This window comes from Castor canadensis, chromosome 11 (genome assembly GCF_047511655.1).
Source record: "Castor canadensis chromosome 11, mCasCan1.hap1v2, whole genome shotgun sequence".
In the NCBI taxonomy this organism is placed as follows: domain Eukaryota; kingdom Metazoa; phylum Chordata; class Mammalia; order Rodentia; family Castoridae; genus Castor; species Castor canadensis.
This window is the reverse complement of record NC_133396.1, coordinates 52,273,302-52,297,562: the sequence shown is the minus strand read 5'-3', so window position 1 is coordinate 52,297,562 and position 24,261 is coordinate 52,273,302. Positions and strand designations below refer to the sequence as shown.

Genomic DNA, 24,261 nt, shown 5'->3' with positions numbered 1-24,261 from the left:
ATGTAGTTTGCTTAGCCTTGCTCATCCTAGTACCAGGCCTTTATGGATGCAGATCTTGGAATAAGAAAATAAGTGAAAAGGAAACCTAATTTCTTGATCTGATTGAAGTAAGACAGGCAAGCTAGATAGGTATCTTTTTTTTTTTTTTTAATTATCATACTTTTAAGAGCATTTTAGGTGAATTATTCTTAGTTGGTTTAAAAAAATGTGATATTTCTATTTTATATGCTTTATTAAGTATAACCAGAACATTATAATTATTTACTAGTACAGTTACTAATGAGCACATTGCTATTTATATATATATATATTTATATTTTTTTCTTCAAATTTCTGAATGTGTGCAATAGTTGACTACTTTGCATAATTGGTGGCAAATATAATTTGCATGGTAGTATGCATGAAAATCATTAAAATTCGGATAATTTTAATTTTTAAGTAAGTGGTTCATAATAAATGTAATATATTTAAGAATTTTTCTTTGAGATGGTGCTGTGGTCTCAAGAACCCTTAGTAGTAGATTAGGCAAAACTCATAACATCTTGTTTTAGAATTGTTTTGCTGTTTTAACAATTTAAAGATGTAGACCAGCAGATAAAATTAAGTTGGCAACTTTTAATGACTATTTTCCTCACAAAGCTTCAGTTATGTTTGTGTTTTGTCTTTCCCTCTTTATAAGCTGGAGAGTAGCTCTGTCTTTGATTTACTTTATGTTCTCTACATTGGCTTCTTAATGCTTGTCACACTTTTTGAGATGGGTTAGTGACTGGCTGACTTCATTTAAATTCTTAGGAAACATTTAAAACTTTTTATTGATTGTCATTTGCTTTTGAGTAGTACATTATTAGAACAAATTGAATATATGGTAATGTTCTTACGGTACGTTGCCTTTTGAAATATATACTCAGCTGCATGCATCTATATGAGTCGTTCATAGCTATATTCTTTCGTCACCGTCATTTGCTTTGTATGAAATAGCATAATAATTCTTTCATCTCTTGGCTACTTTTTCATATAGCCAGCTCCTGATTGTCCATGGTTATTTGAGTGGAGCCAGTGTCACTGTTAGTCCCGAGTGACAGATAATCCAAAAAATTACTTCTACTTGCCTTGGCTTTATATTTATATTTGAATAATCAGCTTGAAATCCTTTCTGGAAGTAGGTGGGGTATAAATATTTATATTTGAACCTGCATGTCATTGTTTTTGAAGGTCGCAATGCTTCTAATTTAAAAAATGAAATTGTTGCAGTAAGATACTGGAGAAATCTTCCTGTCTTGTCACATTGCCCTCTATTACATCTTAGAGTGGATTGTGTCATTTCTGTGATGGAAAAAAAAAATCTGTTTAAAGCAGAAGTCACCTCTCTAAATACATTGGTGTACGTTTTCCTGGTAGGAGGGAGGTCAGCCCCTTACCTGAAGTAGGGAGGTACCTGTAAACACTTTTCTTCTCTTGTCCCTCCCTTCCTCTGTGTGTATGCAAAGATGTTTGTATCATTAGAGTTCTTAAGAAGAATAGGTAGCTGTGTCATTATAATTTGAAAATAATATATGCCTTATAATTTGATGTATTAATTAAAAATTGCTGTATCATCTTGCTGTAGAATGGGAGGAATTTTAGTCAGTTCTAATTATTGCAAAAATTATAAGGTCTTATTTTGCAGGGTGAAAATTAGGATTAACTTTGATTGCATCCTAAGTTCTTAAATGATCTTTACATGTATGCCAGTGTTTCTGGGAGAAAAAAAAAAAGTAAATGCATCACTAAATTGTGCTTTTTCTTAATATCATGCAACCATATTTTTCTCTTCTAGAAACCAGGTGATGAGGAAAAAACTCATTTTATTTTTTAAAAGAAGAAATCATGCAAGAAAACAAAGGGTGAGGTCCTATCCTTGTTAACTGAAATTTGTACAGCTTTCCCTTTCATGCTCATTTAGGCATTCACTTTCCCATTTACTAGTGGTCCTTGATTATATTGAGAACAAATGCTGATTTAGAAAACCTAAGTATACATGTGACTTAAATATAAGTGTAATTCTAGTAACATTTTCAATATCACATTTAATGTCATTACCAAATTAATTTCATTTGTCAATGTATGGCAGTTTCATCTAGCCAAATAAAGAAAATGGTGAGTAGTTACAAAGAATATGAAGGTAAATAGGGTGATGTACAGTCAGTCTCTTAAGCCTCCAATTTAGGTAAGTTACAGTCATGCCAATTAGATATTACTGTTCTTATGAGAAACTGGGTTGGCTAAGGTTCAGCCTTTTCAAATTTAAATAGCTTTCCATATTTAAGTGTATGACTTGCTGTCCAAACATTTTGTGGTTATAATCATAAATGTTAAGTTACAGAAAATACAATGCCTGTATTCTTATTTTCATAATATGTATGTTCATACTAATTTTGCAGTTAAACTATTGATATATTTAAATTCAGGTGTTTAATAAACAAATGGAACTTTTTAAATCCACTTTGGACGTGTACTTTGCACCTTAAAATGAGCTGGCAGTTTAATGAGTTGTAAAGCTCAAGAGGTAGCAACTTTTATTTGATATAAAATTTCTGAAGTTTTAATTTGCAGGATAAATTTAATTTGTAGTCCTTTAGATACTACCTTAAATTATTGGTTTTGAATTTTTTGTTTTGCCAAGAACATATAGATATTAAATAAGAAGTTAGCTGTTTTTTTGTTTTTTCTTCCTCTCTGGTGTTGCATAGACAGTTTAACACTTCGCACAATAATTTTAAAGTTTTTAAGTTCACTGATTTGCCTAACAAATATTTATCAGCTGTGTACTCTGTCCTGTTTTATTCTAGGAAGGTGATTAAGATAGCCATATAGTCAACCCTTACAGAACAGACAGGTCATCTGGCAGGTGTACAGTATTGTGATTACGCTATGGTCACACACATACAGATAACTAGGAGATCATGTTAGAGGAGACACCCCTGTGGATATGAATCAGGAAGGGTCATTACATGGGAAAACCAATACTCTGCAAAATTTATGTATAATCCGAGGGAAGAGACTAAAGTGAAATAGGACCTAGAGTGAACAGGCTCAGAGCTGGCTGGAGTTATAGTAGGGTTGAGTTACTTCTGAGGGAAGCTGGTACTTAATTTTACACTACCTTGCGGGTGACCTAGGAGATTTTGGTTCAAACCCTGAGGACACCTTTATAATTTTTAATCTGAGGAGGTATAGTGTTCAAGTTTATATTTTTAAGAATTCACATCTGGCTATAACAATAAGAATACATGTGAAGGCCTATTATGTGTGAGGCCCTGGATTCCATCCCCTGCGCTTTAACAAAAAAAACCCAAGGTAGACATTTAGGATGTGATTGTTTTCATCTGGGTGAGTAACAGTGTTGGTCTGGATTGAGATAGCAGTAGAGATGGAGAAAAGGTGGAAGACACAAAAGGAATACAGGACTTGAAAAGAAAAGAACGACTAGGAAGTAGGGGTGTGCTGCGGTGTGAGGAAGACATATTTTCTTCTCTAGTGCCTCATTGTTAAGATGACCAATGTTAGCAGTTTTCCTCAGTCTCTCCTCACTTACTCTTCCTGATCCCTGTGTTGTCAGATGTGTGTATAGTTCTGTGCCCATAATGGAGGGTTCTGTCTTCTGTATTTAGAAAATGGAATAATTTACTTACTTACCCTTAAGCATTAATTCTTGATTTTATGTATTCCACTGGATTTCTTTTTATGATAAAGTATGACCAATTTCTGCCTTTACCACCCTGTCAAAAATGTTTATTATGCAATTATTTATAATAAATAATTTTTCTTTATTTATAATAGTGTTTATTTAGAATAGCAAAAAAGTGCAAGCAATTAGACAGAACTGCCAATAACAGGAGGATGGTTAAATGTGCAGGTTTTCTCTGATAGATTGCATAGATAACAAAATCTATCTGGGTAACTGGTCAGATTATAAACTTTTTACATATTTCTAATTTTCTTTTTTCTTTTTTGACAATGAGACATGTTATAAGAAAATAAAAAGTTAGTTTATCAATTTGTGTAGTCTAAATGTTTATTAAAAATTCCAGATACAGTATGCTCTATATGTTGTGTTAACCTTAGGAAATAGCTCCCTTTCTCTCCATCAGATCAAGGGCAGCTTTTAATTCTAAATGATCACATAGACCAAGCAAACTTCGACTTAAGAAATAGAATTTAAAGTATTAGGTTTATCAGACTCACATCTTAATTTAATTACAATTAATTTGCTGTGGGTATTTAATAGGAACAAAAAATCTGTCAACGTTATGATCAGCTCATGGAGGCATGGGAAAAAAAAGTGGACAGAATAGAAAATAATCCCCGGAGGAAAGCTAAAGAAAGCAAAACAAGGGAGTACTATGAAAAACAGTTTCCAGAAATTCGAAAACAAAGAGAACAGCAAGAAAGATTTCAGAGGTAAGTAGTTTGAATTTTTTTTTTTCCCTTGTGTGCTGGAGATTGAGCCCAGGGTCTCCTGCATTCTAGGCAAGCCCTGTATCACCACTGGGGTATACCCCCAGACTCATTTGACGTTTAGTAGTTGTGATTTTTTTCTTCATATCAGTTTTGCTGTTTACAGTATTGTTTGTTTTCTGAAGCTGATTAGTAGGAAAGTTTATAAAAAACTTTTATGTTCAATTTGAACTTCTTTACCACCCAGTAAAGAATTATGTCTTAGTGAATATAACATTAATTTTTGATATTTGACCATTGTGTTGAATCTAAATGTAAGTGAACATTTTGAAATGAATTTGTTTCTTGAAAATATCAGTTTCTTTGGAAATGGCAGTTAATAAACAGCCCTGAATGTCCCTTTGTAATTACTAATAAAATCAAGCAGCATTAAGTTGACCACTAATTAAGAAATTCTTTGGTTTTAGTTTTTGGGTTCTTACTTTTAGAGAACAGGTATTTTAGAAAGGTCTTAAAGCTTTGGTTGTCTTCTTTGTTTCATTAAGAGTCATTTATGACCTTTTACTTTCAACTAAGTTCTTGTGAGGAATGTTAGTTGTGTTTTTTTCCCTAGTTTTAAGAATGTTTGTTGTAGTTTTCTAAGTTTGCTAGCCCCCTCTCTGGAATGCAGGGAAGACTGTGACTTGAAATGAATATGGCATCAGTAACTGATTTTCCACAAGTTTCCTATCACTAGTTCCAGCATTTAAACTTGAATTTGTAACTTTTAAATCTCAATCTTGTTATATTAGAAACAATTTAAATATTAAGTGACTCAAGCATATTACTTGAAAATAGTTACTCAGTACTATTTTCTCAGTAGTCTCTTTCAGTTAGTTAAAAAAAAAAACCACCCAAATCTCATTCAAAAAAAGTAATATATACTATTTTTAATAAATCTTCCTTATAAAAGGTCTTTAAATACATTTATAATTTCTCCTTCATATTTAGAGTTGGGCAGAGGGGAGCTGGTCTTTCAGCCACCATTGCTAGGAGTGAGCATGAGATTTCTGAAATTATTGATGGTCTCTCTGAGCAGGAGGTAAGACAATAATTGATTTAACTCAAGTTTATTCATCATTTTTTTAAGCATTTCAACCTGTTAGTCCAGGAGGTAAGGGTTTATTTGTATGTAAATGACGGAACTTTGGATGCTGAAGTTTGGATTGTTCCAGACTCTGGCCAGTCATTGATGCATTTTTAAGCAAGGCAGTCAAGTGATCATATTGACATTTTACAGAGATGCCTTTGGCAGCAAGAAGACCTGGAGAGAGGTGAGGAGGCAGTTACCATAAAAATAAGGATCCAAACAAACAAAGAAAAGAAACAACATAAAAATAAGGATCTAGCCAGGTGCTCATGGCTCATGCCTGTAATCCTACCTACTCAGGAGGCAGAGATCAGGAGGACCGTGGTTCAAAGCCAGCCTGGGCAAAAAAGTTTGCAAGACCCTACCTCGAAAAAAAATATCACATAAAAGGGCTGGTAGAGTGGTTCAAGGTGTAGGCCCTAAGTCCAAGTCCCAGTACCAAAAAACAAAAACAAAAAAAAAAGGACCCAAACCAGGTGGTGATGGCTGACATATAATCCTAGCTATTCGGAAGGCTGGAGGTAGAGATCAGGAGGATCACTGTTCTAGGCCAGCCTTGGAATAAAAAGTTAGGGAGACTCCATCTCAACCAATAAAAGCTGAACATGTTGGCTCACACCTCTACATGCCCATCTGAGTCCCTGGGCATAAAGTGAGACCCTTTCTCACAAACAACCAGAGGAAACATGGCCTGGCGGCGTGGCTGAAGTGTTAGGGCACCTGACTAGCAAGTGCCAAGCCCTCAGTACTACCTGTTCTTCCCTTGCACCTTGCCCTTTACCCCTAGGGGAAAAAAGTAAAGAAAGCTACAAGTCAAGGTAACAGTGGTAGGGATACATAGGAGGAGAAAGAGGAATAGAATGTAGAATGGACAAGATGGATGATTTGAATGTAGGGAAGAGAAGAGGAATTGAAAGGGACTCTCTGGATTGGAATACTGAGCTGATGGTGTCATTTCCTCAAGTATGCATGTGTTCTGCAGATGGCAGTATGTTCTTGAAAGGGTGAGCCTGAGAGAGAGTTCAGCTAGATATTAGCTGGATACCAGAGGCATCTGTATGCATGTGAAATAGTCCCAAGAAAGGGTGGTAACATGGTATGCAAGGTAGGTCTAAGTGAACATCTGGGGTTAAAATTAAACATAAAAGAGGTTCACTTCTCAACAAGAATCATTTTGCTGATTTTAAATGAGAAAATAAATTTTTGTAGTGAGTGGGATTATTTTGTGTTTTTCAGACATTTCTTTGTCAAGAACAGAACTATAAAATTATGCAACAATTAATGATTAGAGAATAGAGTATACATTTTAAGAATATATCATCCAAGCCAAACACCTTATGGATCTTCTGTCACTCACTTTCCCAAAAGTGAATTAATTATATTTAGTTAGTCTTACCCTACATTTATTTCTCTTATGTGTTTATTTTTCTGCTCAAGAATTATTTATGATAAACCTGAGTGTTGTCTTCATGAAGGTGGCTATTATAGCTTTGGGGCTGTCTTTCAGATCCCATTGCCTAACATTCAACAGCATATTAATGCAGAATAAGAATAAATTTTAGTTCCTAACATTGAGTCTTCTATAGCCAGGTTCAAACTATGTATTAATGTTGATTCAAAATCACCTGTTATTTTTGGGTTTTGTTTGTTTTGATTTTATGATATGATATGGCCTTTCTTCAATTTCATCTCAAATTTTTGAAGCTTGTTTTTGTTTTTTTGTTGTTGTTTTGAGGGTTTTTTTTTCTGGGTTTTGTGGGCCTAGATTTGAACTCAGGACCTCGTGTTTGCTAGGCAAGTGCTCTATTACTTGAACCATGCCCCCAGTGAGGGTTTTTTTAATTTGTTTTTGTCACACCTTAAGTAATGACCAAAGATAATTATTACAGTGCTGTATATTTCAAAATAATGCTAAGTGTAAGTAAATAAATATATGAATGTACAATTGGAATTTTTTGAGGACTTAAATATGCAAGTATTACTTTATTTGTAAAATTAAGTAGATTTAATCTAAAATGTTAGATGATTTAGAAATAATTTAGATAAGTAAAATCCCTGATTATATTGTGTGTAGCATTTTAAAAAGCAGTGTCATGAATTCCTTGTATTCCACTTTTTACTATTACTTAACTTAGCTAGTATTTTTAATTCTGTGAGTATTGTTGGTTTGAGTTTTAGGTAAATAAATATATTCCAAAATTTACATTTACTTTTTTCAAAAGGAGAAGTTGTAGGGATAGTTGCTGCTTAAAATTGCCAACTGTGATAAGTACTTCATATGCATTATTTCATTTCGACTCTCAAAAAATCTGTGTTGAGGCTGTAAAACTGTCTCTGCTTTGCAAATGAAGAAACTTAAGACATATACAGGTTATACAGTCTGCCCAAGGCCACAAACTCATCAATAATGGGGCTAGATATCCAATCCAGGCAATGTGGCTGTGGAACCCTGTGTTCCTTCTTGTATCTATAATCAGTCAAGTGCAAACAGATATTTGCAGCCTCCCTAGTAGGTGCCAAACTTCAGTGCAGACATTGGGAATGCACTGGTGAAGGTGAATTAAATTATCAGCTACTTGATCTCATGAGCTCATTTACTAATGAGTAAGGTAAAGGTTTCTTATCAGATTGCCCTGATTAGTGCGTTGGTTGAATAGTATTAATTTAGCCTATGTTTTAGAAGTAAGGTTTCTGTGAGTTCCTTTGGGATGAGAAAGCAGCCTATTTGTCCAGTTTATGTTGTTGTGGTGTTAGGATACCATCAGTATTTGATGTGGTAACCTGTTTTGCATTCTTGAGTAAATATATATTCTTATAACTGTTATTATTTCAGGATTCTTGTCACACTAGCCCAAGAGGAAGTAGAAAACTGTTCAAACTGTATCTAACACGTCTGTGAACCATCCTAAGATACTAGGTTGTCATTGAATCAACTGCAGGTGTTTTTTTCCTCTTTTCACACTTATGATATCCTGCTTCCTCAAAGAAAAGATCCAAAATGGTTTTTGATCTTTTCAATTGTATAACCTTTTAGGGAGAATTATAATATTCAGCCGTAGACACACATCCCACACATTGTTAGACAGTTTTACTAATGCGTTTCCATACATTGCAATGCAATACTAAGATTTCATCCATCTCTGCAGCCATTTTATGAGTCACCTAACACAGCGTTGCAGAACACACCAGCTTCCAGATCACTTCTGCCCGGGCTATGTGAGAGAGACTTCTTCTAGAATACATTTACTTTGTTGTCCTAGGAAAACTTTATGTCAAACCAAAATTACATAATGTCATGAAATACCAGGGCAAGTAGATTTTTTCATTTTTCTTGTAGCAGTATACTCAGAAACTTTAAAAAGTATCCATTTATTCTATATTGCTTCTAAATCCCCTCTAAAATGCATGATTGAAATTACATCAGTCCCTTGCAACGTGTAGCCGTAGTTTCTGCAGTGATGAACAAATACGTGCACGGTTTCTTTGTTTGCTTTCCCTCACATTTCATTAGTGATACATGAAGCATTCTAAACTAGTTTATTAACTGAGGTGATTTCAAGCTACATGTGTTTATCTCAAATACTGGTATTCAAACTGATTAAAAGTTTTCTGTGAAATTAGAGACTTGTAAGACTTGAATAGTAGGGAATATCCATTTCTATGAGGAAAAGTTTTTAGTAGAAAGTCTTTTATTTAGGGTAAATACAATTTTGATAAAAATTTTTTCATGGAAGTTTGTAGTTATGTACATCCTAAATTATGCTTTGGGAAAAATAAGCCATCTATATCTTTCTGTCTATCTCTCTATCGATCTATGAAAACACCTTAAATTCTAAGGATAAGAGTCTTAAAGTTTTCATTTTATATTTTTGGAATTTGAACTTGGGGCATTGTCCTTGCCAGCCCTTTTTGCTTTAGCTATTTTCTGAATAGGGTCTTTTTATGACTGGACTGCGATCTGCCTACTTACGCTTTCTGAGTAGCTAGAATGACAGGTGCCCACACCATACCGTTTTTTTGTTCATTGTGGTGCGGGTCTTATGAGCTTTTTGCCCTAGCTGATCTCAAACCGTGAATTTCCCAATCTCTGCCTCCGAAGTAGCTAGTTACAGATGTGAGCCATGCAGTTCAATCTTAAATTTTTAACGGAAACATGTAGAGTTAGGAAGAAGTACGCATAGCTACATGAATTCAGGTAATTTAATATCAGTGAACTTTAAGATTTTGATGCCTGGCTACTTATTTTTTTATTTATTGTTCTCTAAAATGATGCTAAGATTTGTTCTCTAAAATGATATTGAGACTACTTTGTAAATTAGACTGTATGATAATGAAATGCTTCATAAAATGACTACCTCAGTGAATTTGGTATTTTGTGTTTTCAAGGTCTAAAGTTTCATTATTTTCCAATTATCAGTTTTGTTTAAGTAAAGAACTCTTACCAAAGTAATGATATAAAAACACAAGTGAATTTGAGCAGGATACAATGACTCAACGCCTGTTATCCTGGCTTCTTGGGAGGTAGAGACTATCCCAAAAATGAGTAAAGCAAAAAGAACTGGGGGCATGGCCCAAGTGTTTGATTGCCTGTCTAGCAAGCGTAAGGTCCTGAGTTCAACCCCCAGTACCGTGTGTGTGTGTGTGTGTGTGTGTGTGTGTGTGTGTGTGTACTCTTGTATAATTTGTCACACATTTATTAGATACATGAATAATTACTTTGTCTTAGTTGCTATGATATATACTGTTCTTGTTATTAAACTATAGGTATGTTTTTAAAATGTCTGTTAAGAGTGTTACTCTGTGTCCCTTTTAAAATTTCTTGTTTAAATTTTATTGTAACTAAACTGCATTTTTTTTTTGTCGTCACAGAATAATGAGAAACAAATGCGTCAGCTGTCTGTGATCCCACCTATGATGTTTGATGCAGAACAAAGACGAGTCAAGTTCATTAACATGAATGGGCTAATGGAGGACCCTATGAAGGTTTATAAAGATAGGCAGTTTATGAATGTTTGGACTGATCACGAGAAGGAGATCTTTAAAGACAAGTAATTTAAATATTAAATTATTCTCTAATAAGAAGTTGACATAAGCTAGTTAAAGTATTTCACATTTGTTTGCTGTTTTCACAAAACCTTGGTCCCCTTTTGGCTTTGGAATAGCTACTATGAGAAGTAATGAATATTAATCCTTCCATAAGTTTATAGAGAAAATAGGTAACAAATAAGAACCAGGGATGTGGGATCATTTTAAGAAAAATCCCCAAACTTGGGTGCTGTTCATATCATGTTGGGGATTTTTTAGCTTCTTTATTTTTTTTAAGGCAGGGTCTTGCTATACAGCCTAGACTGGCCTTGAACTTCCCCCTACCCCTGTCTCCTGTGTGCTGGGATTACAGGTGTAAAAAAAACTTGGGGAGCTTTTTTAAAGCTTTGCTATAGACTAGTCTGATCAGTTCCTGGTTCCCAGGAGTCTACCCTTTAAAGTTTTCTAATTGTTTTGCAGTTGTCAGATTGGCAGTGAGGAGAACTACTGGGTATTAGTCTGTACATAATATTTCTTTTTTTAAGTTGTTAAAATGTTCGTGTGTCATGCTGTTTTTTTTTTTTTTTTTTTTTAAACTCAGGTTCATCCAGCATCCAAAAAACTTTGGACTAATTGCATCCTACTTGGAAAGGAAGGTAAGGAATGGTTTACATTAAGACTGTTTTAGGTTTGTGATGTTACTGTGGAATTTTTGTGGGTTTATAAGCTTTTAAGCAAAGGGCTTGATACAGAAAAGATTCTCATGTAATTACTACAATTATATAAAATATGTATAAAGTAATAATTTAAATTATACTACATTAGAAATTCTAAGCCCAGAACTGATTTTCATGGTTAATGGCATGATCTTATATTTCCCTAAAAACACATCAATTACAGGGCCTTTTTAAAGTCATTAAATTTCTTATTAAAATGTCAATCTTAATTTCCTCTAATTTTTTCCCATAGTTAACTAACTTTAATGTTTATGAACAAAAGTGTATCTCAAGAGACATTTTGGATATTTACATGAACAGCAGAAAGATAATTTACTTTCCAGTTAGTAAGAAAATGTATGAACATTTTTGATAATTTTTCATAGCTTTAACATAATTTGAATTAAGAGAACTATAACTTTCTGTTAAAATAGTTATATATGTGTTTCTAGAGCCTATATGTGCCTTAAAGTAACTGGCGGTATGTGTTTCTCTTTAACTTATATTTTGGGAATACCAGAAAATTTCCCTGAAAGTATTAAAGATTTTTTTTTTTATTTCATTGGATTTTCAAAAATAAACTTTTTCCTTTCAGAGTGTTCCTGATTGTGTTTTATATTACTATTTAACCAAGAAAAATGAGAATTATAAAGCCCTAGTAAGAAGGAATTATGGAAAACGCAGAGGCAGAAATCAGGTGTGTTTCATTACTGTGTGGAAGATTTTTCAGGGTCAATGAAAATACGAAGACAAAAAAATGTTAAGACAGGAGTCTTGCATTTAATGTATACTTTAGAGATTGATGTTTCTGTTTAAGTAGTATGTTATGACTTGATTATTTTGAAGTCTTCTATTTTGAGTATATTTTAAGTTTCTAGTGTTATAAATTACTTGAAAAGTTTTATACTTTGTTTGAATTATGCATCTCAGTGTCAACAATATTCATGTCTTTAAATGTGAGACCTTTAGTGTCTTACCAAATGTGCCATCTTTAACCAGTTCTTTTGTCTGAGAGGAGGAGCAGGTAGGGTAAGGGAAGGTAATATAAGCTAACAGTAGAATAGCTGAATACTGAACTACCAGGGACCTAATCTTTTTTTAGATTAGATTTGTGGGGTTTAGATAGTTTAATCCTGTAAAAGCACTTTTCCCTGAACAGCAGTTTTCACAAGTATATGTTTTCACAGTTTGAGGTTAGTGGTTTCATTACAGTTTCCCCCCCTAAGTATCCAGTGATCAGCCATCACTTGTGTGCATTACCAGTGGAGCTGCTCTGCTGATGTCTGTTGCTCTTCTTGCCTAGATAGACACCTCAGTGTGTACTTGCATGCATGAGCTCTGATGATTGCTCACTATTACAGCCTTCTTAATCTATTTTGGTTTTCTCGTACAGCCACCCTATCAATGTGGCAGTTTCTTAATCCCTTTCTTCCCTGGGATTCCTAGTCAGCCAATACAGGGTTTTATTTTTTGTTTTGGGATTTTTTTAGGGGGGACTCAATTCTCTCATTCAGAACCACAACCTTTTTATATTTTCTGAGTTATCCTTTCCTACAAAAGACAACCACATATTCTTTGGAGACAGTAATTCTTGGTCAAAATAAGTTTAAGGAGGCCGAATGTAGTGATGCAAGCCTGTAATCCCAGCACTGTGGAGGCTGTCGCCAGGGGGTGTGGGGGGGTCACAAATTCAAAACCAGCCTAAACTAACCTCATTAGGGCAAACCTAATGAGACCTTATCTCAAAAAAAAAAAAAAAAATTCAGTACCTGGGGATATGGCTCAGTGGTAGAATCCTTGGTAACATGCACAAGGCCCTGGGGGTTCCATCCGAAGCACCACCAAAATAAATAAATAAACAGATAAATAAATAAATGCATATAAGAAGTACTTAATGAGTCAACTGTGTGAAATGCTGCTAGCAGGTTGAGTTAGCTGAGACCCCTAAACATGCATTTCAGTTGGTTGGTGAGTTGGCCAAAAATACCATTACACTGAGTTAAAGAAGACTCTTAAAAGGTGGGGAAATGGCAATAGTACAGGCGTACTCTTGTTTGTAAATTCATAATGGGAGTAGCAAGATTGCTTGGTAGGGCTAGTAAGGATCGGAAGGAAAGAGAAAAGGCATGATTGTACTCTGAGAGGAATACTACCATAGAGATGCATAGCAAGAATGATGGTAGAGCTCCATAAAGATGTATTAACTGAAGAGGAGCAAATTGAGTATTGAAGTGAGATAGGAGATACCGGTCCACCAGAGATGGGAGCTTTGCCAGGGCTTTTCTTCCTGCTTCCCCTAGAAAAAGTAGAACTAAGGTCATCTATACTCTTAGCTTGTGATCCTGAGGACTATCGAATGTTTAACTTCACATTTTTAACAGTAGCTTTCTTCTTTTCTTTCTTTCTTTTTTTTTTAAATTTTTTTCTTTTATTCATATGTGCATACAATGTTTGGGTCATTTCTTACCCCTTCCCCCCGCTCCCTCCCTCCCCCCCACCCCCTTGCTACCAGGCAGAAACTATTTTGCCCTTATCTCTAATTTTGTTGAAGAGAGAGTATAAGCAATAATAGGAAGGACCAAAGGTTTTTGCTAGTTGCGATAAGGATAGCTATACAGGGAGTTGACTCGCATTGCTTTCCTGTACATGTGTGTTACCTTCTAAGTTAATTCTTCTCGAACTAACCTTTTCTCTAGTTCCTGATTCCCTTCTCCTATTGGCCTCTGTAGCTTTAAAGTATCTGCATTAGTTTCTCTGCATCGAGGGCAACAAATGCTATCTAGTTTTTTGGGTGTCTTACCTATCCTTATACCTCCCAAGTGTGCTCTTGCTTTATCATGTGATCAAAGTCCAATCTCCTTGTTATGTTTGCTCTTGATCTAATGTCCGCATATGAGGGAGAACATACAATTTTTGGTCTTTTGGGCCAGGCTAACCTCACTCAAAATGATGTTCTTCAGTTCTATCCATTTACTTACGAATGATAAGATTTCATTATTCTTCATGGTGCATAAAATTCCATTGTATATAAATACCACATTTTCTTAATCCATTCGTCAGTGGTGGGGCATCTTGGCTGTTTCCATAACTTGGCTGTTGTGAATAGTGTTGCAATAAACATGGGTGTGCAGGTGCCTTTGGAGTAACCTGTGTCGCAGTCTTTTGGGTATATCCCTAAGAGTGGTATTGCTGGATCATATGGTAGATCTATGTTTAGATTTTTAAGAAGCCTCCAAATTTTTTTCCAGTGTGGTTGTACTAGTTTGCATTCCCACCAGCAGTGTAAAAGGGTTCCTTTTTACCCTCATCCTCACCAACACCTGTTGTTAGTGGTGTTGCTAATGATGGCTATTCTAACAGGGGTGAGGTGAAATCTTAGTATGGTTTTAATCTGCATTTCCTTTATTGCTAGAGATGGTGAGCATTTTTTCATGTGTTTTTTGGCCATTTGAATTTCTTCTTTTGAGAAAGTTCTGTTTAGTTCACTTGCCCATTTCTTTATTGGTTCATTAGTTTTGGGAGAATTTAGTTTTTTAAGTTCCCTGTATGTTCTGGTTATCAGTCCTCTGTCTGATGTGTAGCTGGCAAATATTTTCTCCCACTCTGTGGGTGGTCTCTTCAGTTTAGAGACCATTTCTTTTGTTGAGCAGAAGCTTTTTAGTTTTATGAGGTCCCATTTATCTATGCTATCTCTTAGTTGCTGACCTGCTGGGGTTCCATTGAGAAAGTCCTTGCCTATACCTATTAGTTCTAAAGTATTTCCTACTCTTTCCTGTACCAGCTTTAGAGTTTGTGGTCTGATATTAAGATCCTTGATCCATTTTGAGTTAATATTTGTATAGGGTGATAAACATGGACCTAGTTTCAGTTTTTTGGAGACTACTAACCAGTTTTCCCAGCAGTTTTTGTTGAAGAGGCTGCTATTTCTCCATCGTATATTTTTAGTGCCTTTGTCAAAGATAAGTTGGATATAGTTGTGTGGCTTCATATCCAGGTCCTCTATTCTGTTCCACTGGTCTTCATGTCTGTTTTTGTGCCGGTATCATGCTGTTTTTATTGCTATTGCTTTGTAATATAGTTTGAAGTCAGATATTGTGATACCTCCAGCGTTGTTCTTTTGACTGAGTATTGCCTTGGCTATTCGTGGCCTCTTGTGTTTCCAAATAAATTTAATGGTTGATTTTTCAATCTCTTTAATGAATGTCACTGGGATTTTGATGGGAATTGCATTACATATGTGGATTGCTTTTGGGAGTATAGACATTTTTACTATGTTGATTCTACCTATCCATGAGCATGGGAGATCTCTCCACTTTCTATATTCTTCCTTAGTCTCTTTCTTCAGAAGTTTATAGTTTTCCTTGTAGAGGTCATTCACATCTTTTGTTAAGTTTACACTTAGGTATTTGGAATTGTTTTCATGTATTCTTTCTCAGTTTGTTCATTATTAGTGTATAGAAATGCTAATGATTTTTCTATGTTGATTTTATATCCTGCTACCTTGCTATAGCTGTTGATGGTGTCTAGGAGCTTTTGTGTAGAGTTTTTTGGGTCTTTAAGGTATAGGATCATATTGTCTGCAAATTCACGATTTTCAAATTTAGTAGCTTTATTCTTAATTATAAAATAGTATTTATAACTTTTTTTAACTTTAGAAATTATGTTAGTATTTAGATTTTTCAGTTCTGTTTAAGGGACTGCCTTTGCCAGATTAGTATTCTGTTGTCTGTAACGTAGAGGAGAAAGCTCCAGCAGGTAGGTCTGTGTGAGAGAGCGTCTCTTATTCTAAAAGCCTTTGGCATGCTATGTCACTTCTCTTCTTGGCATACTTGTCCCTGTTAAATTCTAACCCCTCAGTGTTTTCCTGTCATATTCTCGACAATGTTTTATTGTGATAGCATCCTCAGCATTGCCCCCACGTGCATTTGCACCACTGAGATGTGCTATCTACTTCCTCCCCTGGACACAAGCTTTAGGATGCTTGCCCTTAGTAGTGCCAAGTTTGATTCAGTCAGCCCTTGCAGTAGTTTAGTCCTGTCTTTATTAGCTTTTCAATTATTACCTTAAAAGATTTTCCTCCAATTTTACATTTCTCTGGCTGTTTCACTGGGGATTTGGAAGAGGAGAGAGTTAATGATAGACTTACACTACCATCTCAAATCAAAAGACTCTTTCCCTGTTACTTAGTTGACTTGTGTACTTCATTTCATTTATTTGTGTCAAAATGGGTGGAACAGTTTATTTCAGAAATTAGGTGTGTGTTTAAGGGGTATACTATGTAAAACCAAATCCATTGAAGAGATATCAAGCGAGAGGAGAAGCCTTTGGGCCTTTGAGCAGAAGAGTCATTTCAGATTTATGCTGTGACTTGATCACTCTGGATGTTCTGTTGAGAATAGATTGTAAGAAGGCAAGGGAAGAAGCAGGGAAACCACAGTTATGAAGTTATTATAATAACATAATCCCTGTGGCTTAGATGAGGCTTTAGTGGGAAGGTATGGAGAAATGGCCAGTTTCTAGATTTTTTTTCTCCCAGACTGCGAAAAGTATAATTTATTAGAATAGAAAGACACTTGCAAAGTTGAAAGTGGGTCTTCTCAGAAAGGAAGGTCAAGAACAAAGACTACTGTTGAAGTTTTAAGGGCTCGAAGTGTGAAAGTCCTCTAGTATGAGTTTATTGATCTGAAAGTTGTGAATTATGACAGGTCTAAAGAATCATCCTGCACATGCTACCCATGACCACCTAAGAAAAACCAATGGGGAAGAAAAAATTTAAAAATACAGTGAAAATACAGTGATTTGGTAATGGGCAAAAGGTACACCTTAACTGGATTTAGACTAGAACTTATTTTTCACTTGGAACCAGGTGCAGGGGGAAGTATATGATGCATATATTCCTGGGCAAAGTTAATCATGATGAGAATCTGGCCATATCAGGCCTTCTCCTTATCAGTTCCTACCATGCCATCTCCCTACTGGTTATATCAGGGTTTCTTTTATTCTTCTCAGGAGTTTTGCAAGGATGTAGAGCCAAAAGACTTAAGTCTGGAAAAGTTTACTTTGTAGTATATAAACATGCAGGTCATTGAAGGAGAGAAAAGAACAGAACTGTCAGCATGTAGGTATTGAACCAAGTATTTTCCATTTTAGGTTCTCCTTTGCATGTATCCATCCCTCACTTATCATTCCCCTCTCAGGGTTTTTGTTTTGTTTTGTTTGCAGTACTTGGGTTTGAACTCAGGGCTTTGTACTTGCTAGGTCAGGCACCCTACTGCTCTAGCCATGCCTCTAGCCCCAGAGACCCTGAAACATTTTAGGGAATGGGAAGTTGAAATGAGTCTTTGACTGCTTTGTGCTGGTATGGGGCATAGGCCTGCATCAAGAGTTTCTTGCCCTTGCCTTCTGTTGATGGGGACACCTGAGATTCCAGGTCGTGGACAAATCAAGGGTCTCTATAGAATGGCTTATATCCTTTGGAGATTGTAACCAATGATAGTTGTGTTTGAAGAGGAGGAGAAGCCATAAACTTTGTATTGTGAGTAGAGAATGGGTCAGTTTCTAGGGGGGGAGGGGTGTGTTTCAAACAGAGCTGGGAATTGAACCAATGACCTTATGCATACTCTACTACTGGGCTACATAACCAGTCCCTAAAGGTAAAAGCAGCAGATTTTGCTGATAGATTGATTGTGGGGATGAGAGGACAGAAATCATGGGTAGCATCAAATTTGGGCTTTTGGAGTTGCTGTTTATCGTAATCAGTATCATAGAAGTAGGAGCAAGTTTTGGACCTGGCTGACTTTCAAAGACCTACTACATGTCCAGATAGAGTACGTAATTAAGGATAAGTCTGGAGTGTAGGATAAAGATTTGGATTGTAGATGTGGAATTTGCTATAAAGAAAAAAATTCTGAAAAGACTTCATTTTTTTAAAGGAGAATCTAGTTGCAAGATTAAAAATTGTAAAATCTGTCAATCGTCTTGATTTTACACTGAAGGATATAGAGAGCCAACTAATTTGAAAATCACTTTACTGTTCTATTATCCAGTCAATCTCAAATCAAGAGAAATTGTCTCAGGTAATCCCAGAGAAACATTTACCAGAAGTTATGCTTGATCATTTCAATTTAACATCCTACTCATAGAATTAATTTTTATTCAGCAGATGAATGTGAGTATGCTATTGATTGAGAGATTCCAAGTTTGTGAAGTCTGATTTTTTTTTTTTAACCTACTGTTGGTTATAAATAAGATAGCTATTCAGATTTTTGTTAAAATTATGCTCAGGCATGATTACTGGCAGGAATACTAACTCTTCTCTCAAAACTCTATTTGATTCTTCCCCAAGCTATTTTTATAGTTCAGCTTGTTAACATCTTATAGTGAGTATGGTTCTCTATACATTTTATTTTATTATTTTATGCTGGTGCTGGGACTTGCACTTGCTTGCTAAGCAGGCACTATACCTCTCCAGTCATGCCCCCAGCCTTTTTTGCATTAGTTATTTTTCAGGTATGATCTCATGTTTTTGCCAGGGGCCAGCCTCAGACTGTGATTCTTCCACCTATGCTCTTTCACATAACTGGGATCACAGTTGCATGCCATCATGTCCAGTGCATTGGTTGAGATGGCTATTAGAACTTTTTGCCTGGGCTGGCCTGGAATCTTGATCCTCCATATGAGTAGCTAGGACTAAGTGTGAGTCACCACACTTAGCCTGTCTTTGTATTTTAATAAAAGCAGTAGATACTTAATTGGAGATGGAAGCATAAAAGCACTCTCTTTTTTCTTAGTTTTTTTAAGACAGGGTCTCACTGTAGGCCAAGTTGGCATCTAACTCCCTATGTAGTCCTGCCTGGCCTTAAAACTCTTGATCCTCCTGTGTCAGCATCCCCAGTGCTAGGATTACAGGTGTGTACCATGATGCCCAGCTTCAAAAGCCACTTTTAAGGGGTTGCAGAGTGGCTCAGGTGGTAGAGCACCTGCCTAGCAAGCATGATGTCCTGAGTTCAATCTCCAGTACCATCCTCCCTCCAAAAAACAAACAAACAAACAAAAACCCACCACTTTTTAAGTATCATTAGTTAAGATCCAGAATTACAAACAAAATTCCAAGTGGTGATTTGAAGTATATTCTTTTTGTTAGAAGTAAGAATTTGTTCCTTTAGAAAATACTACATTTTCCAATATACACTATCATCTGATAGTCTGTACCTTGTACAGATTGAATTTTTAAGGTGCCTACTACTTACCAGTGGTGTTTAGCAAGTCATTGTCAGAAACCAAATTCTTTATTTCCAAGTGCTTGGTTTCTTTTCACAGAAGTTTGTGTTCTTTCTCGTGCGCACGCAGTTTCCCTTTAGTCAGCATGCTTGTGTTCCCTGAAGGTATTCAGAGACTTAAATTGCTTTTGACCCCCAGATGCTCTGCTGTTAGAGGCTCGGTTTCCACATCTGTGAGAGTGGGAGCAGTAGTGTTTATCTTATGGGCCTTGAGAGTGTGGTGTAAAGCACATAGGGACTGTCTGATAAATGGCAGCTGCAGTTACCTGTATTGACAGAACCATACTGTGCTTTTCCGCTTTCAGTCTTGAGGAAGTTAGTCTAAAATTCATCTGTTTTAAAGACATTAGTTAGTAATATATTTTGATAGGATAGGCATTTCTGTTTATTGCCTGGAGTACATTTTTTTTTTATGTGTGTGTAACTGGTATTTGAACTCAGGGCCTCACACCTGCTAGGCATCACCTGCTAGGTGATGAAGTGATGAAGTACATTTTAAAAGAAAATACTGCATAATAGTAAAGCAATATTGCATTCTTTCTGCCTGTTTTATACTTTCAGCCCACTGTTGTTGTTTGTTCTCAAATTTACTCATGTTTTTTTTCTTGGCAACTTAGTGTCTAGTGAGTGTGAATTCATGTGTTTCTCTATTTTCTAGACTTCAGCATTTTTACAAACATAATAGAATTTATGCCTGAGTGTTAAGAATCCAATTAGATAGTAGTAATGAGTCTTACTTAGTATTAGCTGTTACTTGATCTTGCTGAGAGAATCAAGCTGAAAGTGAGTATCACTGATCATGTTGTAATTTACATACCTTTCACTTTATCATTTCAATTTCATTTTGCTTTATAATATGCTCTTGGATTTGTAGTGAATATCTTGTATTTTGACAGAAATGTGTCACATTACGAGAACCTAACAGAATGAAACTTGTTTTATTTACAATTTTTTTTTTTTTTTGGCAGTACTGGGGTTTGAATTCAGGGTCTCATGCTTGCTAGGGGGTTCCACCAGCCCTGAATTGTTTTATTACTATATTAAAGTTTTGAATTTAAACAGAAGAGAAACCTAAACAAGGGGACTATTGGGATGCCTGTGTTTGTTTAGGGGACTTTTAGAAAGGCTTCCATTTAAAAGCATGAATCTCTTCTGCTGTAGCCAGCCTATGGAAACAGTTGAGTGTTGTAACCTGTAATCTCTATCTTAGACCATGTGGATTGTCACTTCTGTATAGATTTGCCTGAAACGAAAGTAATTCCAGCCACCTTAAAAAAAAAGAAAACCCTGCAAGTAAATCCTAATTCTCTTTAATGTCAGTATCAGCTATTATGATAATTCTTTATGTAAATTGTTTAGAGCTAAGGTCCAGGTTTCTGCTAACTTACTTGCTAGACATAAAACAGGCTTTATCATTGGTATTCGATTTTACTGGCTCGGAGTGACAAATTGATGATACATTTGTATAGGGGTTATGTTATTAGCACTTGAAACAGGTCTGCTAAGTGAAACATTCCCAACTGAAGGACAGACCTACTCGTAGTTGTAAAACATACATTTGTATATCTTCCCTAATAGCTCAGATTTTTTTTTTAATATATTATATACCCAGAAGAAAGTGAACCTTGGCAATTAACCAGGGTGAGGAATTGGGAAGGGCAGTTAAAGTGAGTGAATCATAGTAGTTTAATGGTTTAGCAAGTAGGGGAATGCTGCAGTTGTTCATGGACTAAAAATTCCATAGAATAATAGATTGAAGGTGGATGAGGACTAAACAGGATCAGCAACAATGAGCAGTTGGATGAGTGGGATATGATGGGTTGCAAATGGAAAGAAAACTTGATTTTAGAATCTGAAAAGTTAAGTATTTGACATGTGGGGTAGGTTGTAGAAAAGGCACCGACATATATTTGAAGTCTGAAGAATAATTACAAGGCATAATGAGTCAGGTGATAAAATCATCTGTACCTTTTAGGGAATATTCATGAAATCAGTCTGTAATCTTAAAAGAGAAAAAGTCATCATAGGTAGATTCTGCAATGTGAGAAGGGAAATATGTTTTAAATACCATAATTCAACAGTATTCTGCAAGTGACAGTAGAGACCAAGAAACATGGATTTTTCTTCCTTCACAGATTAGAAGACGTATTGTGAGTTTTCTTTGTGAGAAGTCATTAAGGCTTTTGTTATTTTAAGGAATAAGCCAGGTAAAGGACTTTATGAAGTAAAGGAAATTTTCTTAAATGAGTTCCTTCCATGTTGTATGGTGAAGAAAATAGGTAAGAGAACAGATATATTATTATGAGGCAAGATTGGCAGACTAAATCAGATTGTAAGATTGGGATGGGATGGTAAAATTTTTTCAAATAACCAGATTAAAGGAATTTTATTTTTGCTGTATTCCATATGTAGGCACCTACTGTGGCTAGATCTTCTTCTAGGAGATGAGTAAGATTGGGTCCTGTCCTTGATGAAATAACAAGGTGAACCTGACTGATACTGGTAATCAGATACTAGAGTACCTAGTAATAGTGCTACAAGCTGTGTGGATATGCAGTGCAGAGAAAAAGAGATGGGGCTGGAGTTCCTCTGTGGCAGTCAAGGCTTCACAAAGAGATACAGAACATCTTGAATTGAATCCCAGAGGATATGTAGGCTTTTCCCAGGCAAGGGAGGGCAGAAGGAGTGTTCCAGGCAAAGGCTTGTTCAGGTAACTCCAGTGCAGCACACCTCCAGGAGGGAGGTGTGCTTGGACCAGCAGACTTTGCTGTAAAGATCCATTGGAGGTCTGCCCTCATTAGGTTGTAGAGTCTTGACTTCTGAATTAAATAAGAATAACTTAGTGCAATCCTAATATCACATTTTTCTTTAAGAGTCACAATTTTATCAACGTGAAATCAAAGATAAAAAGACCCATAAATATCCTGCTTTCCATGGTACCTTGGGCTGAGGTTTGCTGCAATGGTTAAGATCTCTTGTGTGTTAGGAGGGCTCCTCATGCTTTTTTGTGTCAGTTCATGGTCTTGCTGATTTGTCTGTAACCTGTTCTCTATCTCTGACTCTAGGTCAGAGTGAGATGAACTGCTGTAGTGAGTATCTTGCAACCTTAGCCGAATGAACTCATCTTAGGATATGGCTGCCCTGTGTCCATAGTTGAGGACGGCTACTTTGAGTTCTTTACATGTTCTGACTTTTTGTGGCATTCGTGTTCATGAATGCCCATTAGCTATTCTCACTGAAGTTTCCATCATGTGTGATTTGGTGCATTTAGAATTCTTGGGCCACATTCCAGTAACATGCTACATTCAAAGAAGGTTTCTATTAAACTTTGTGATGAAAAGGTGAGGAAATAGCTATATGAATATAAAAGGCCATCTGGACAGAAATGGGAATCTATCCAGGAGTGTCATCTATGGTTGGTTTTCCCTTACTGGATGATCAGAATCTTTTCAAGCTGTAAATTTTGGATATTGCAATAATCTTACCAGCTCTAGCAGCTTGGGGGTTTGACTGCCTCTTAGAAGTGTGAGTAATGCCGATGGGTGTCATCTTTAACCATATCCAACAATGATCTTCTTAAATAAAAAACTTGCTATGTTGTCCACATTTGTGAACTGTCTAAGTGGGACAAAGATTTTAAATTTGTAAGTAAAAGCATTTTTAAATAAATAAAAATCTTGCTTTTTTTTTTTTTTTTTAAGATCCGTAATCTGACTTCACAGTCACTTTTTTCATTATTGTTTTCCAGGCTTTGTCCATACACTCATATGTTTATAATTTTAGCTTAGAAATATTTGAGTGTTTTACTTCCTTTCCCTTTACTATATCTTCATTATTTTCCCAAATTCAGTTTTAATAATGACCATAGCTGTCAAATATTCTTTTTTTTTTTTTTTTGGTGGTACTAGGATTTGAACTCAAGGCTTCCTACTTGCAAAACAGGTGCTATACCACTTGAGCCACACCTACAGTCCATTTTGGGTCTGCTTATTTTGGAGATGGGGATCTCATGATCTATTTGCCTGGACTTGTCTTAATTATAGGTGTCAGTTAGTGCCTAACTAAGTATTCCGTTATTAAATGGATGTTCTTCCAAAAGTATAAAAGCATAAAAATGTTCCTTATAACACCATCAATGATGATGAAAAATTGGGAACATATTAAGTATGTAACGTTAATGGGATAGTTAAGAAATTATAGATGGGTCATCAAATTTCAAGGTAAAATTCGAATGCTTGACTGATAGTGGTTGCAGAAAGAGGGCACCAACTTCAGATCACTAAATGGAATTTTAACATTTACATTTCTCTGATAGATCTAAACAATATGAACATTTGTGTGTGCATGCTTAAAACCTTTTTAAACAGTACATAGTGAATACGTTAGAAAAGCAACAGGCTGGTTTTTAATGCATGACCACCAATTACATTGTAAATGATCATTTAAAAATTTGGATAGATACTATAATTTATCATCAGAATTTGGGAAGCTATTTTTGATATCTTTATATTTCATGACGGTTCATTCTAGCAGCAAATCGCCCGTCCCTCACAAGAAGAAAAAGTAGAAGAAAAAGAAGAAGATAAAGCAGAAAAAACAGAAAAAAAAGAAGACGAAAAGAAAGATGAAGAAGAAAAAGATGAGAAAGAGGACTCTAAGTGAGTTAAATAATTAA

General features: G+C 35.6%; 1 protein-coding gene across 23 annotated transcripts in view; it reads left to right on the top strand.

Moving 5' to 3' along the window:
• The window catches only part of Ncor1 (nuclear receptor corepressor 1), a 156,657-nt gene that overhangs the window by 56,362 nt on the left and 76,034 nt on the right, over positions 1-24,261 (top strand). For 13 of the 23 annotated variants that reach the window (XM_074046747.1, XM_074046739.1, XM_074046742.1 and 10 more), the window contains 7 exons: positions 1,817-1,883; positions 4,268-4,440; positions 5,428-5,518; positions 10,436-10,614; positions 11,193-11,247; positions 11,903-12,004; positions 24,117-24,244. In XM_074046747.1, coding sequence (XP_073902848.1) covers positions 1,817-1,883; positions 4,268-4,440; positions 5,428-5,518; positions 10,436-10,614; positions 11,193-11,247; positions 11,903-12,004; positions 24,117-24,244 — 795 coding nt within the window. Of the gene's footprint in view, positions 1-1,018; positions 1,885-4,267; positions 4,441-5,427; positions 5,519-10,435; positions 10,615-11,192; positions 11,248-11,902; positions 12,005-24,116; positions 24,245-24,261 lie in introns of those variants that run through there. The other 10 variants (XM_074046740.1, XM_074046736.1, XM_074046748.1 and 7 more) reach the window with 2 other exon arrangements.